This window comes from Lepus europaeus, chromosome 8, assembly GCF_033115175.1.
Source record: "Lepus europaeus isolate LE1 chromosome 8, mLepTim1.pri, whole genome shotgun sequence".
Lineage (NCBI taxonomy): Eukaryota > Metazoa > Chordata > Mammalia > Lagomorpha > Leporidae > Lepus > Lepus europaeus.
The window spans coordinates 27,508,714-27,522,867 of NC_084834.1; the positions used below are offsets into that span (position 1 = coordinate 27,508,714).

Genomic DNA, 14,154 nt, shown 5'->3' on the forward strand with positions numbered 1-14,154 from the left:
TTTGTTAACCTGCTAACAGCCAGCAAATGTTACTACATTCACCCTCAGAGTCTTTGAGAAGTCTTTGCTCCAGTGCTCTGGTACTTTGTTCAGACTTCGTGTTGTGGAATTAAAGGGCCATGCTTGTCATGTGCCCTCACTGTAGGATAAAGGACTCCATACATAGGGTTGATAAGTTTTTGGGTGTAATCCTTTGTGTTTCTAAATGAGTTTCACTATTACATTTATTTGTTACGTACAATGAGGTTTTCCAATTTTGAATCTTTTTTAAGATTGATTTATTTATTTGAAAGGCCGAGTTACAGAGAAAGGGAGAGACAGAGAGAGAATGAGATCTTCCATCTACTGGTTCACTCCCTAAATGGGTGCAATGGCTGGGGCTGAACCAGGCTGAAGCCAGGAATCAGGAACTCTGTATCAGTGTCTCATGTAGCTGGCAGGGGCCCAAGCACTTAAGCCATCTTCCATTGGCCTCCCAAGCCATTAACAGCGAGCTGAATCAGAAGTGGTGTGGCTGGGACTTGAACTGGCACTTATAGTAGATGTTGGCATTGCAGGCGGTGGCTTAACCCACTGAGCCACACCAGTGGACCCTCAGTTTTTGATTTTTAGAACTAATTCTGACATGTAGGATTTGTTATTGAAGCTGAGAGACCTTGAAGGTAAACACAGGGATGGTTGGGTATATCAAACTTGGTGGCTTAAAGCAATGAGTGCTTTAATTTCTCTCCATGGGCATTTCTTCTGCTCCTTTCACTGTGACTCATTCTTACCCTGCTGGGCTGAGATGACTGGTTCCTCTTTCCCTGTGGTCTTTCATACTCAGGCAAATGAGACCAAGCCCACTCCTACCGTTAGAAAAACATCCTAAGAGAATGAAGACACAGGCAGTAAGACTTCTACTAGCTTTTGAACTCACACATCATTTTTGCCACATTCTCTTGGTTGAAACAATTCAAAAGGCTGTCCAGAATCAAAGATAGGGAAATAGACTTGAACTACCAAATAATGCGGCTGTTCTGCCTTGACTGTTCCTGAAATTTCAGGGGCAGGCATTCTTCAATGAGGAAGGAAAACGTTGATACAGTAATAGATTAAATTACCTGATAAAACTTATTATTCTGAAGAAAAGACTACAGATGTTTGCTCTTGAAGTGTCCCTCGTAAATAGGCAGCTAATTACTTTTATAAATTAAGAATGCACAGTGTAAAATCTGTTACTGTAAATATAATGGACAACTTAAGATAAATTCAAATTGCATGTGTGGCTTGGAGATGGCAGAGCCTGGACAGGAGTGGGGAAGGGTGACTGGCAGCCTAGCAGGCAGGAGATGGAAATGGGGCCCTGTCTACCTCTGGTCGGTATTGATTTTTTTTCCTTTTTCTCCCCACCTCGCCGCCTTCTCTGTATCTTTTTCCCTTTTGCCGTCTCTGCCATCTTCTTTCTTCTTCCAAGGTTTACCCCCTTCTTTCTCCTGCAGAACAAATTGGCCATCACAAAAAAAAAAAAAAAAATCAGACATTAAAAATATTATTTGCATCACCGTGTCCCCTAAATATTTTTAAGCCATTGGAATCAGATTTAGAGGAACACAAAGGGTGGCTTCAGTGGGCAGAACACACGGCACAAAGTGAGCACTTCGCAAGCACAATGGAAGATAATGCCATGAAAATCGCAGGGATGATTTATGTTTGGGCTCTGGAATTAGTTTTAGTAATAGCTTGTCAGGGAGACTCAGGCTGTTTGGTGCCGGCTAATGGAAGCACCTCTACCGCTCTGACGACTTTCGGCCTGGGTCACTGCACAGCCGTGGCTACTGGGGCAACGCATGAGTTCCCACTGCCAAGCCTGCCTCCATGGCAAAGATGATCGGCTCTTTGCTGCACATCAGCTTCACGTCCCCAGGGTGGGCAGGCTGGGAAGGCACAAGCTCGTAGGAGGCGACACCATCTTCCACTTCACCTATATCCTCTGAAGTAAATACCCGAACTCCTCTTCACACTGGTATAAATCCTGGTTTTCCTCTTATACATACTTGAGTGGGAAAGAAAGGCATATTACAGAGAAACCAGAGTGGTTAGCAAACATACACTGGGAAAAAGGAGTGAAATTTGCCTGGCACTTTGCTACTCCTGTCTGCTCTTGACTTGGCTCGCGGAGGTAGTCAGGATGGGAAGAGTTTGTCTGTCTTATCCCTATTCGAGCGGTTGCTCTGCTCTCCATAGCAGGGGAGCCCAAGAGGGGAAGGCAGTCCTTTTTTTATTTCTAGTGCTCCTCATGCATCCTTATCAGCCAAGAGTGTGAAGGCGCTCCCAAGAGAGTTCGCTGCCGTACCTCTGCCTCGGGAGCTGTAGTCCTGTGGGATGTGCGGCGCAGGGTGGTGGGCGGTTCTGAGGTGGTGGCTGCGGCTGCCTGTGGGAAGCAGTTTGTCCTTGCCATGCAGCTGCATTGACCCACCCACGAGAGTCACTATGTAAACAAGATAATCTTCCTACACGTTCCAGATTCTTGTGGGTGTGTTTTTTAAGGGCATAAACATTACAATTTTTCAGTTGGAGTCTCATTATATTTATACTGTGAGCTGTTAAGCTCAGAAATATGTATGAACTTTCTTTCAGTGAGACTTTATGATTACGTTATACTGTGATTTTTTTTTCCTCAAAGTTTATAAGTTGACTTTAGTAAATATTATTTTAAAACTGCATAATTGAAAAATAAGGCTTGGTACTCCAAAGTGATGGTCATTCCCTTTTTTCAGGATTTCTTTAAAACTAGTTAACAAGATATTTTGTTTGTGTTGTTCCATGTTTCTCATTTTAAACCTAATTTCTTGGAATTCCTTAAAAACCATATAAAAGGTCCTTTGTATGACAGAAATGACTTACTAAGATAAGAGTTCTTAAAAACCAAAAGCCCACATGCTTATTAATTGTTTTTACTAACATTCAGATGAGCTCCCCCTTCAGCCATCAGTGCACCTCACCACACACACACACACACGAATATAGCAGAAATTAAAGCCACCTCGTGCTGCGTTCAGTGCACGAGCCATAATATGCACCAGGTGTAGTAATTAGCAGGCACACGAAGGCTGCCTATTTGTCTGGTTTTGCTGCTGTTGCTGTATCCCCCTGTGTTTTCACACCATCAGATAGTTGGATTTAATTGAGGCCACATCAGATGAGGCATTACTGACACCTTTAATTGAATGAGCATCCAGGGAGGATTAACTCATAATATTGATTGGCTTTTAGCCACTTGCTCAGAAGGGTGTCTGGGTAGCTTATTAGTTGCCTTTATTTACACCTTTATGCAAAGAGTGCAAATAGGAATTCTTAGTGCAATATGTTTTTCTAAGTACTCTTAATAACTTTTTTAAAAGGACTGATAATAAAAATGCAAATGTATTTAATTTTTTATTAGCCGTTCTGAATAAATATGTGTTAAATATATGTGCCTACACATTTACATATACCTGGTGTTTTGAAATATGGCAGTAGGAAGGCAGCCAGAGGCATTTCATCACAGTGTTTCAGTTCTGAATGATACTAATCAGCTATTAGAAAATAGACATGGTAGGAGAGAATTGTTGAAAATGTGCAGTGCAATTACTGCATGATAGCATACCACCGCAAAATATAAATAAAGCCAATAAATCAGCCTTGTATTATATATGTCGTGGATTATGACACAGGGGTTGTAGGAACGCTCCGAATCCTTGGTAGTCTTCAAGATTTATTTTGTTGTTGGTTATTAGAACAAACAGTGTTTCATTTAACGTTTTCAATTACTTTCTGCTTCTCAAAGGAGAAATCAAAAAAATGTTGAACTTTAGTTTTTTTTGGTTTTGGTTTTGTTTTTTTTTTTTAAACAAGAAACTGGAAGGACAACTAGGTATTTCTCTTTATCCCTGCCTACAGCAGGATGCAGTTACATCTGCATTACAATACAGTGCCTATGATTTGGCACACCATACAAATATGTTGATTTTACAATTACATTTAATTATGCATTGCTTTGAAACACCTTTATAATTAAGTGTGTATATTACCTTCATAAATTATGTCTCTGTTACAATATTTGCATGGCATCTGACTATTGTTTATAAATACATTTTTTGATTATCCCTTTATTTAGTTGTCAAAATCTTCATGCTAACTCATGACTACTTTTGATCATCTCTGGAATTACCTTTGCTTGCTTTTATGCCTATTGACTATTTTGTTCCTTCCTTTTTATTTCTTTTTATACTAAAAAATCATTATGTGGCACATAATAACAACTGCAGTGGTTTAATGCAATCTCCAATACTTTTCCTATTTAGAAATGAAATCAAATCATTCTTTTAGTTATTCATGGTACTGGGGAGAAAAAGGGAGCTAATGAAATTTATAGATTTTTGAAGTGTTTCTGTTAATGTATTCTATTTCAATCTCAAAAAATTTCAAATAATGATGTATGTGGAAAACAAGCAAATCATAATTGCTGTTTCTGCAAGCTTTTCTGCTCACTGTGCTTTTACTTGCAACCTGTGTTAACATGATTTTCTTCTTCTTTTCCTGTACCCTCTCTTTCTTGTCTTTCTTTGTCTTTTCCTTCTTGTATATTTGGGTCTTGTCATGCCCACTCAACAGTATCTCCTCCTGCAGAGTCCATTGATGTTCACAGACCAAGCCCAGCAGGATGTTATCATGGTCCTAAAGTTTCCCTCCAACTCCCCTGTCACTCATGTGGCAGCCAACACCCAGCCGGGTTTGGCAACTCCTGCTGTGATCACAGTCACTGCTAATAGGCTATTTGCCGTGAACAAGTGGCACAACCTTCCTGGTAAGTAAAGAAATATCATTATAAGGCATAGTAACCACTGTACCCTGTATAAAGATACTGCAATAGCCAATTAGATACAGTCCATCTCAACTGGAAAGCTTTTAATTTAATCAATATGTTGAATTCTTTGAGACATATAGTACAGTGATAAAAGATAATGTATACTTTGGCATCTGGTGGTTTGTTTTTATCCTTGGAGATAAATATTGTCTTTAATATTTTAATATAATGATATTATATATATGATATATGGAGTCTATATGTTTATCAGATGTTCCTCTTTTTTCACTCACTCATCTACTCAATAAACACACTTCAAATGATCTCTTACATGCAAGAAACCTTGTCTTTTTCTGAATGGCATAGTAGCATTTGTTGTAAACGATAGAAAAAAAACAGAACCCTTAAATTGCACAGCCAAAATACTACATACTCATAAGTACCTTTTATTATTTCCATTACGTGTGGAATGGTCATGCTTAACTGAAATCACCATTAGAATCATAAGCCATCCAAGTTGGAAGAGAGTTTATGTCCTCCAACCTCGTGATTGAGCGGTGAGGATGCTGAGCCCACAGACCCACCTCGTTCAGGATCTCCTGTGGCCAGTCAGTGGCAGAGTTTGAACCCAAGCTTTCTGACTCGGATTTTATGACCATCCCGCTGTGATTTATTGCTTTTCATTAGAACAGGAATGTTGAGACCAGGATTTAGCACTATTCCTTTTGGCAACTAGTTACAATTTTTTTTTTTAAGAAGAAGAAAAATCTCTTAAAAGTCTTTCCTGGATATTATGGGGTTTTTTCCCAAGTTACTATTTTAGATAGGAAATTTTAAAAGATATATTTTAATAGTCTGTTAACTAAAGTGTACATAAAACACTCTCACTAGAATTCCTGAAATGGTTACAAAAATACAAATTCTTTAAAATGTATTTATTTGAAAGGCAGAGCAACACAGAGAGAGACAAATCTTGCATTTGCATTTGCTGATTCACTCCCCAAATGCCCACAAGAGCGAGATCTGGCCCAGGCTGAAGCCAGGAGTCAGGAACTCCATCCTAGCCTCCCACATGGCTGGCATGGGCCCGAGTACTTGGGCCATCATCTACTGCCTTCCCAGCTGTGTTAGCAGGAGCTAGATCAGGAGCAGAGTAGCTGGAACTGGAACCAGCACACTGATAAGGGATGCTAGGCTCAAATGCTTAAGCTGCTTTGCTACAATCCTAGCCCCTGAAATACAAATTCTCCCAACTAGGCCTCATACCAAATTCAATGCAAATGGTTTAGAATGGAACAAAATTGATACTCAAACAAAACTCTGGAATACTGACTAAGCATAATAAGGTACTTGTCACAAAGAATCTGTGGTTGGTATCAGAATTGAGTAATTTTTGGCCTGGCACTGTGGCATAGAAGGTTAAGCCTCCACCTGCAGTGCCGGTATCCCAAATGAGTTCTGGTTCGAGTTCTGAATGACCCACTTCTGATCCAGCTCCCTGCTGATGTGCCTGGGAAAGCAGCAGAAGACGGCTCAAGTACTTAGGCCCCTGCCATCCATGTGGGAGACCCAGAAGAAGCTCCTGGCTCCTTGCTTTGGCCTGGCCAGCCCTGGCATTTGCGGCCATTTGGGGAGTGAACCAGTGGATAGAAGATCTCTCTCTTTCCTTTTCTCTTTCTGTATCTCTGCCTTTCAAATAAATGAATAAATATTTTTTTAAAAAAAGAATTGAGTAAATATAGCCATTTTCCTGGCATCTAGGAATGAAAGAATAGAAAGAAAAGCCAGTATTTGATTAGAAAATAGGTTTCAGAAAAAGTGAAGATGCTAAAAGTGTGGCAGGTATTTAACATCTCTGTTGTTAGTGCTTTGTGATATTTTCTTGAAGTACACATATCTTGCAGAGGTAAATACATATGCAAATGACAGATTTATATTTTGGAACTAATGATTATAATTTAAGAAATGTGATGTCTGGTTTCTCTAGATGAGGTTTCTGCTCTTTGGAGAAAGAAAAACATGCCAGTGGTATGTTCTGTCAGATACACTTCAGGGGGTCACCTATTCCAAGTGCATTAACCTTCTAGCTTTGCAAATGCCCCCACGTGTGTGATGTCAGGGCCACTACAAATGATGCTTATCCTGGGTGGCAGTTTGTGGGCATCCTGAGGACTTGTTCACTTTAAACAGTGGCCACATTTGAGAGGACAGAGAAAGCTTTGCAACTGCTGGGAAGCCCTGACTACTCTTGCACCTGTCTTTGGTTTCTAGGAAAGAGCTAGCTCAGCAGGAACCAAAGGACCGCCCGGTCCGGCATTGATGACTAAGCTCCTTGGCATCTCCCTTTCGAGCAAGCCCGTGTCCCTGACTGAAAAACTTGCTTCCCTTAGTACACGGTGGCTAAGTGTCCTCTTTCCTGTTTTCTGTAATATGTAAAGTGAGTTAAGGGTAGAATCCTTCCATTAGAGTACCACTTATGGAGTATGCCACTGTGTGTGGCCCAGGCTTGCCTTTCTGTGAGATAAGAGCATGGGCACGGCATAGTTCTGCAGCTTCTTTGCCCATCATTCTCCCCAGGGAGGCATCATAGTGTCTATGCCTATGTCACTGGTGCTGTTTGTGCCCTCCTTCCTAGACAACCCTCTAGACAGTAGGGCACTGCACACTTCATTGGCAAATACAAAGCATGGTAACACATGGGGACACACCATAAGCAGCGGCTGTTCTGCAGTGTGATCTCCGATCCCGAGATCCACCTGCACCTGCACTCGGCGTCCATTCTGTGGATTCTGTGCCTCATTCCATGTGTGTTTACTCAAGTCCATTCTTGTACCCTGTCTTCTGCTACCTTCACCTGTCAGCGTGTCCTGATTTAAAACAAACATCAAAAATGCCGGTTTTTCTTTATAAAACCTCAAATATATTTTGTACTAACTTTTTTTAAAAGATTTATTTATTTATTTGAAAGGCAGAATTACAGAGAGGCAGAGGCAGAGAGACAGAGGTCTTCCATCCGCTGGTTCACTCCGCAAATGGCCACAATGGTGGGAGCTATGCCAATCCGAAGCCAGGAGCCGGGAGCTTCTACCAGATCTCCCAAGTGGGTGCAGGGCTCCAAGGACTTGGGCCATCTTCTACTGCTTTCCCAGGCCATAGCCGAGAGCTGGATCGGAAGTGTGCTCCACTTTTTAAAAAAATTTAGGTTCTTTTCTGAGGAGCTATGATTTCCATAGCTCATTCATGAGATAGCTGGTCCCTGTCATTACTTTCAATCCTGATTTAGAAAAGAAATGGTCTAGGGGCTGGGCTGTGGCATAGTGGGTAAAGCTATCGCCTGCAGTGCCGGCATCCCATATGGGCGTTGGTTCTAGTCCCAGCAGCTCCACTTCCTATCCAGCTCTCTGCTATGGCCTGGGAAAGCAGTAGAAGATGGCCCAGTCCTTGGGCCCCTGCACCCATGTGGGAAGACCCGGAGAAAGTTACTGGCTCCTGGCTTTGAATCGGCGCAGCTCCGGCTGTTGCGGCCAGTTGGGGAGATGGAAGAAAGACTCCTTTCTTATTGAAGAGAACTTAAAGAACCTCTAAAAATATCAAATAACAGCAGCTAATATTTGTAAAGCATTTTGTAGTTTCTGAGTTCTGTTTTAATCATTTCTTCTTGATTAAAGCAGTCCCTTCAACAACTTGAGGTTGTAGGATCTGTATTTAGTTTGAACCATATAAAATTGCCTTTTTAAGTATTAAAAATGGTCAGGTATTGGCAATTTCATATGGTTCAATCTAACCTATTTTACAGATCAGGAAAGAACACAGAGGTACATGACTTGCCCAAGGAAGGTCAAAGAGGCAGTCGGTGGCAAAACTGGGATTGAGGTGTCACCAGATCTCCTTAAACTCCTTCCACGACAGTATGGCTTTAATATTTGTATGACTGCACATTCCCAGGGTATTAGTGTTGATTGACAGTACTCTTACTGGAAGTAAATAAATGGCACTGCTGGGGAGACCAGAGGCTACAGAGCACCACCCTGGTCATTCCCTGTAAGCATCTGAAATTTGTCTGCAGAAGATAGATACCTGCAGTCAAAAAAATTGAAGACGAGTCATTGTGGCTTCCTTTCTTCAGCTAATTTAGTGTGATACATACTCAACTGTAACTTCTAGTGCCAGTATTGTGCTTAGGTAGGTATTGGTATTAACAGTTTTCCAGATATCCTTGAAAACTTGATATTTACTCACTATGAAAATTATAATACATTTTAAAATAATGTAATGAACTCATTGAAATATACTCCTTTTTTTTTTTTTAAAGTTTTTAATTGAGAGGCAGAGATACAGAGAAGACGGAGTTCCCATCTGGTGGTTCACTCCCCAAATATCCACAGTGGCTTGGGTCAGACCAAGGCTGAAGCCAGGAATTTAATCCAAGTGTCCTTCTTGGGTAGCAGGAACACAGCATCACCACTGCCCCCCAGGGTCTGCATTAGCTAGAGCCAGGAACTGGAGTGTGGCATCAAGCCCAGATACTCCGATCTGTGATGAGAGCGACTCAGCCAGATTATTAAGAGCCAGGCTAAGGGCCCATCCCTGAGACGTACCTCATTGGAATTTTCAGCTCCTCAAGAACATTTGAAAAGATTATCTAAAATCCAATGGTATTTAGTAGAGCCCTAACACCAATCAAGCAGTAATATAAGTGCATTGCGAATCCATAAAAGGCAGACATTGACAAGGGTGCGTGGCTGAGTCATTTGGGGAAAATAGTTTAGAAAAGTACCTAGAATTTAACTATCAGAACTATGATGCTGAAGAGATCTTCCATTCCAAACCCTTCATTTGGGTATTATGACTTCCCTAAGGTTGCTTGGCTTGCTAGTGGCAGCTCCTAATTCTTAATACTCTTCTTCTCCAAAGATCTACCTTTTGTAGGGAAACAACCTGCAAAACCTCTTTCCAATGACAAAACAAGTATGCCTGAGTCATTAAAACCATTGTGAGAACTGAAAAACTATTTTTAGTCTAGATTGATTTTTGTACCTCATTTGCTTCTTAGAGTATTTTTAAATTGAAACCATGGAAATATTAAATATTAATAAAACTTTTTTAAAAACCCTCAATCCAATCTTTAAGAAAATATTTCAGCCAAATGCATTTAGCTAAAACATTTATCTGCAGATAGCTTTATTTTTATTCCAACTTTCAATTGATTGATTTTAAGTGATGGATGAAACATTAAATGTTCCCTGACTTAGAGCTTTCCCTTTCTCCATCATAAATTGACATTTTTGTGGATTCTTTGTGCTGCAGCATTCAAAACTGCCTTTTTAAGAAGTAACGAAAAAATAGTATTTGCTACAGTCAGCAGATGGTTGTCACATTTTGTTTTCAGCACGCTTTACCACTTAATTTTGTTTTGTTGCAGCATTGGAGGTTGCCAGTCAAGCATCTGCTATAGCTTATGGCCCAGGACTGGAGCCACTGCTGATGGCACATGTTCAGAACAGCACTAATCTAAAATAAATGTTTAATAAGCTAGCCATAAAAGCACCTGGATTTTTGTTCTTTATATTTCACAAAACTGCATGAGTGATTTGGAGGTTGGAAACAATTCTACATAAGGTTTGACTTATGCATTTTTGTGTAGTTTAGTATATGAAAAATAATGCTTTTTTTTTTTTTTATCTTTTGTGAATTCCAGCTCATCAAGGTGCTGTACAAGACCAGCCATACCAGCTGCCAGTGGAAATCGATCCTCTCATAGGTCTGTCACTTCCTTCTCTCTTTGCGATTCATTAAGCTCTGTATGGTGGCCCTGAAGTGTAGATTACAGTTGTTTTTCACTTGCTGGTTGCTGGGAATGGAATTTTCCTGATAAACCATTTGCATGCAAATTGGAATGCAATGAGCTGTGGCTATGCTGGTATTTCATCAACTCCCCCTCGTTGGTTTGCCTAATTTGAACAGGCCTAGGACGCGTGTCATTGAAAATTAATATGGATGCTGTAATAATGTGTGATTGAGAATGCGCATGAAGCACTGTCAGGATAATATTGGATCTTTTCATCACTCAGACTTGTTGATGAGCAGGAGCGAGGCACGTTATGATGAATTGGTGCACTGGTAATGTGATGGAGCTCCTTTGCTAGGGAAATTTTCATAATAGCAGTGGGGTTCTTAGCAGCACTGTGTTGTGAAAAATAAAACTGTAGTGCCAGGGTTTCATCATTAAAGGAGATCAATCCTTTCTTCCTGGACCCTCTGTTCCATCGGAGGGGATTAATGTGCGATTGCAGAGCAGCTTCCAAGTTGAAATATATTGCCCAGCCAATGGTGGTGTTAAGATATTTGTATTCATTTTCCTAGGGTCCTACAGCCCAATAAATTGCCATTGGAGGTTAAATTTGTTGAGTGGAAAAAAAAAAAAAATAGGGAGGAGAGGAGGAAGAGCCATCCGAATGGAATGAGCATGTGCAGCAGATGACTTAGAATGTTTAATTGCTAAAGTGCTTTCTGAGTAGGGTGGTCGAAGTCTCTAGTTTAGCCTTTCTCATTGTTATGTGTGAGGATTTCAGATGTGGCATCACTTAGGATGTTAAGCTTTAATATGGAAGCTGCTGTTTAGTAACTTTTAGAATAAAAAATTTCATTGCTTAGCTGTGGGGATAGGATACCAGCATGGATATTTGGCTTTTTTGTCAGATTTCTGTGTCATAAATAATTTACTGGAATTTTTTTTGAAGATTTATTTATTTGTTTGAAAGTAAGAGTTACAGGCCGGCGCCGTGGCTTAACAGGCTAATCCTCTGCCTTGTGGTGCCGGCACCCCGGGGTTCTAGTCCCGGTTGGGGCGCCGGATTCTATCCCAGCTGCCCCTCTTCCAGTCCAGCTCTCTGCTATGGCCCGGGAAGGCAGTGGAGGATGGCCCAAGTGCTTGGGCCCTGCACCCGCAAGGGAGACCAGGAGAAGCACCTGGCTCCTGGCTTCGGATCAGCGCAATGTGCCGGCCGCAGCGGCCATTGGAGGGTGAACCAACGGCAAAAAGGAAGACCTTTCTGTCTCTCTCTGTCTCACTATCCACTCTGCCTGTCAAAATAAATAGATAAATAAATAAATAAATAAATAAAAATAAAAATAGAAATTAAGAGTTACAGAGAGAGAAAGAAAATATCTTCCATCTTCTGGTTCACTCCCCAGATGACTGCAATGGCCAGGATTGGGCCAGGCCAAAGACAGGAGCCAGGAGCTTCCTCCAGGTCTCCAAGTGGATGGCAGAGGCCCAGACACTTGGGCCGTCTTCTGCTGCTTTCCCAGACCATTAGCAGGGGGCTGGATTGGAAATGGTACAACTGGGACATGAACCTGCACCTATATGGGAGGCCGGCGTTGGAGGCAGAGACTTTAGCTAGTATATGACAAGGCTGGTCTAAATTTGCTGGAATTTCAAAGTTTTTAAAGAAAGCATATAAATGAACAGATTTATTGTTTTAAAATATGGTATGTTCCCTATGTTTTTAGCTTTTCGTCTAAAATCTTGTCTGAGTAGAGAGCTAAATGGCTACCATTTGCAAACGGGGTATCCCTGATGAACAAAAATAACCTTAAGCTCAGAACCAATTCATTTCTGTGTCTCCCTCTTTCCCTGTAAATCTTTCAAATAAATAAATCTTTTAAAAAATAAGTTAATCTATTTCCTAAATCTAAGCAGAAATCTAGGTAGTAATTATCTATAGGAAGGAGAAATACTACTCTGTACCTACATTTTGTTTTGCTTTGAATAGGTGTCATTTACCACCTAGGGGAAAAAAAAAATTAAATGCTCACTTAGATAGTTCTAAAAGTCAGGAAAACAGTAAATCCCATTTGCTACATCATTTAAAGCATTATTTCTGAATTATACATTCATTATGTGCTTTAAAACTTGACAATGAATATCCTATAGAGTCAAATTATTTCAGCAGTCATAACCCCTGAGACCAAGCAGGTGTAAAATTTTTTCAGTAAAAGGCCAGATAGTAAATAATTTAGGCTATGTGGGGCTTAACATCTCAGACACAACTACTTAACTCTGCCGTTGCAGCACAAAAGCTACCACAGACAATATATAAACAAAGAAACCTCGCTGTGTTCCAATAAAACTTTACGTATAAAACCAGGCATGGAACAGACTTGGCCTGCAGGCCATAGTTTGCCATCTCTGCTGTAAATCTCTGTTTATCAGATTGTTTGCAACTTTACCCTGAAATGATTACACACAACCATGTACCTTTTCATGTATCTTTAAACTGACATCTAAAAATTTTCATCACAAGTTTAAATATATAATCCCTGGCATAGTGGAAGAAAATTTCAGTATGCCAAGTGAAAACTAAATATCAGAGTGAACTGATACTCAACATTTTCTGGGCTTTTTTTAATGCATTAAAAAGCCATTAGCAGTTAGACATTTCATTGTACTCCTTTGGAGATTATTCATTTCTATTTATTTGAGAGGCAGAGAGATAGAATGAGCGAACTTCCATGAACTGGTTCATTTCCCAAATGCCCCCAACAACCAGGACTGGGTGAGGGCTGGGCCAGTGCTGGAGCCAAGAGCTGGGAGTGAAGTCCAGGTCTCCCAGTGGATGAGTGGATGAGCCCAGTTACTGGAGCTATCATCACTCGCCACCAGGATCTCGCCACCAGGATCTGCATTAGCACAAGGTTGGATAGTTAGGAGCAAAGCTGTGCATCAAGCATAGGCAATCTGATATGGGACAAGGGTATATCTTAGCTCTTACACCGAATGTCCACCCCTAAGGCATTCCCTTTTTCATCTTGATTTTATATTTTTATTCTGCTTCGTCCACAGAACATTATCTTCACTTTTAAAATTGATTACTTGTTACAGTTTCCGTTAATGTATGAAAAATTAAATGTGTGTAAATATAAATTTAAAATTTCCAGTGACTATTAGGCCTGGCTTTCCAAAAATTTCATCTGCATTGGAGTGATCATTGCAAATATTCATGTAGACTTATAATTATATGAAAATAAAATTGAGTAAACAATAAACGTACAAAATGAGCATGTATTGTAATTACAGCTTTTTCAACATGGATGAGAGTCCTCCCTACAGTTAGCTCCTATAGTCATGGATGAGCAATATTTATTACAGGGTAAGGTAGGATTGGTCACAAAATCTATCCTGATGGGTTTTTTTTGCTTCTGTAGATGGAAGCTCTGAGGAATGTTACATAAGAAAATAGTTGGAAAAGGAGCCTGTTTCTGAGTCAGGTGGCAAAATTCCTACAGTTATCATTATGGCCTATTATTAAATTATCTATCAC

General features: G+C 40.4%; 1 protein-coding gene across 5 annotated transcripts in view; it reads left to right on the forward strand.

The window, feature by feature from the left end:
- LRBA (LPS responsive beige-like anchor protein) overlaps positions 1 to 14,154 on the forward strand; it is a 730,178-nt gene that overhangs the window by 671,411 nt on the left and 44,613 nt on the right. For 4 of the 5 annotated variants that reach the window (XM_062199509.1, XM_062199506.1, XM_062199508.1 and 1 more), the window contains exons 50-51: positions 4,636 to 4,828; positions 10,527 to 10,589. In XM_062199509.1, coding sequence (XP_062055493.1) covers positions 4,636 to 4,828; positions 10,527 to 10,589 — 256 coding nt within the window. The remainder of the gene's footprint in view (positions 1 to 4,635; positions 4,829 to 10,526; positions 10,590 to 14,154) is intronic. The other variant, XM_062199510.1, reaches the window with a different exon arrangement.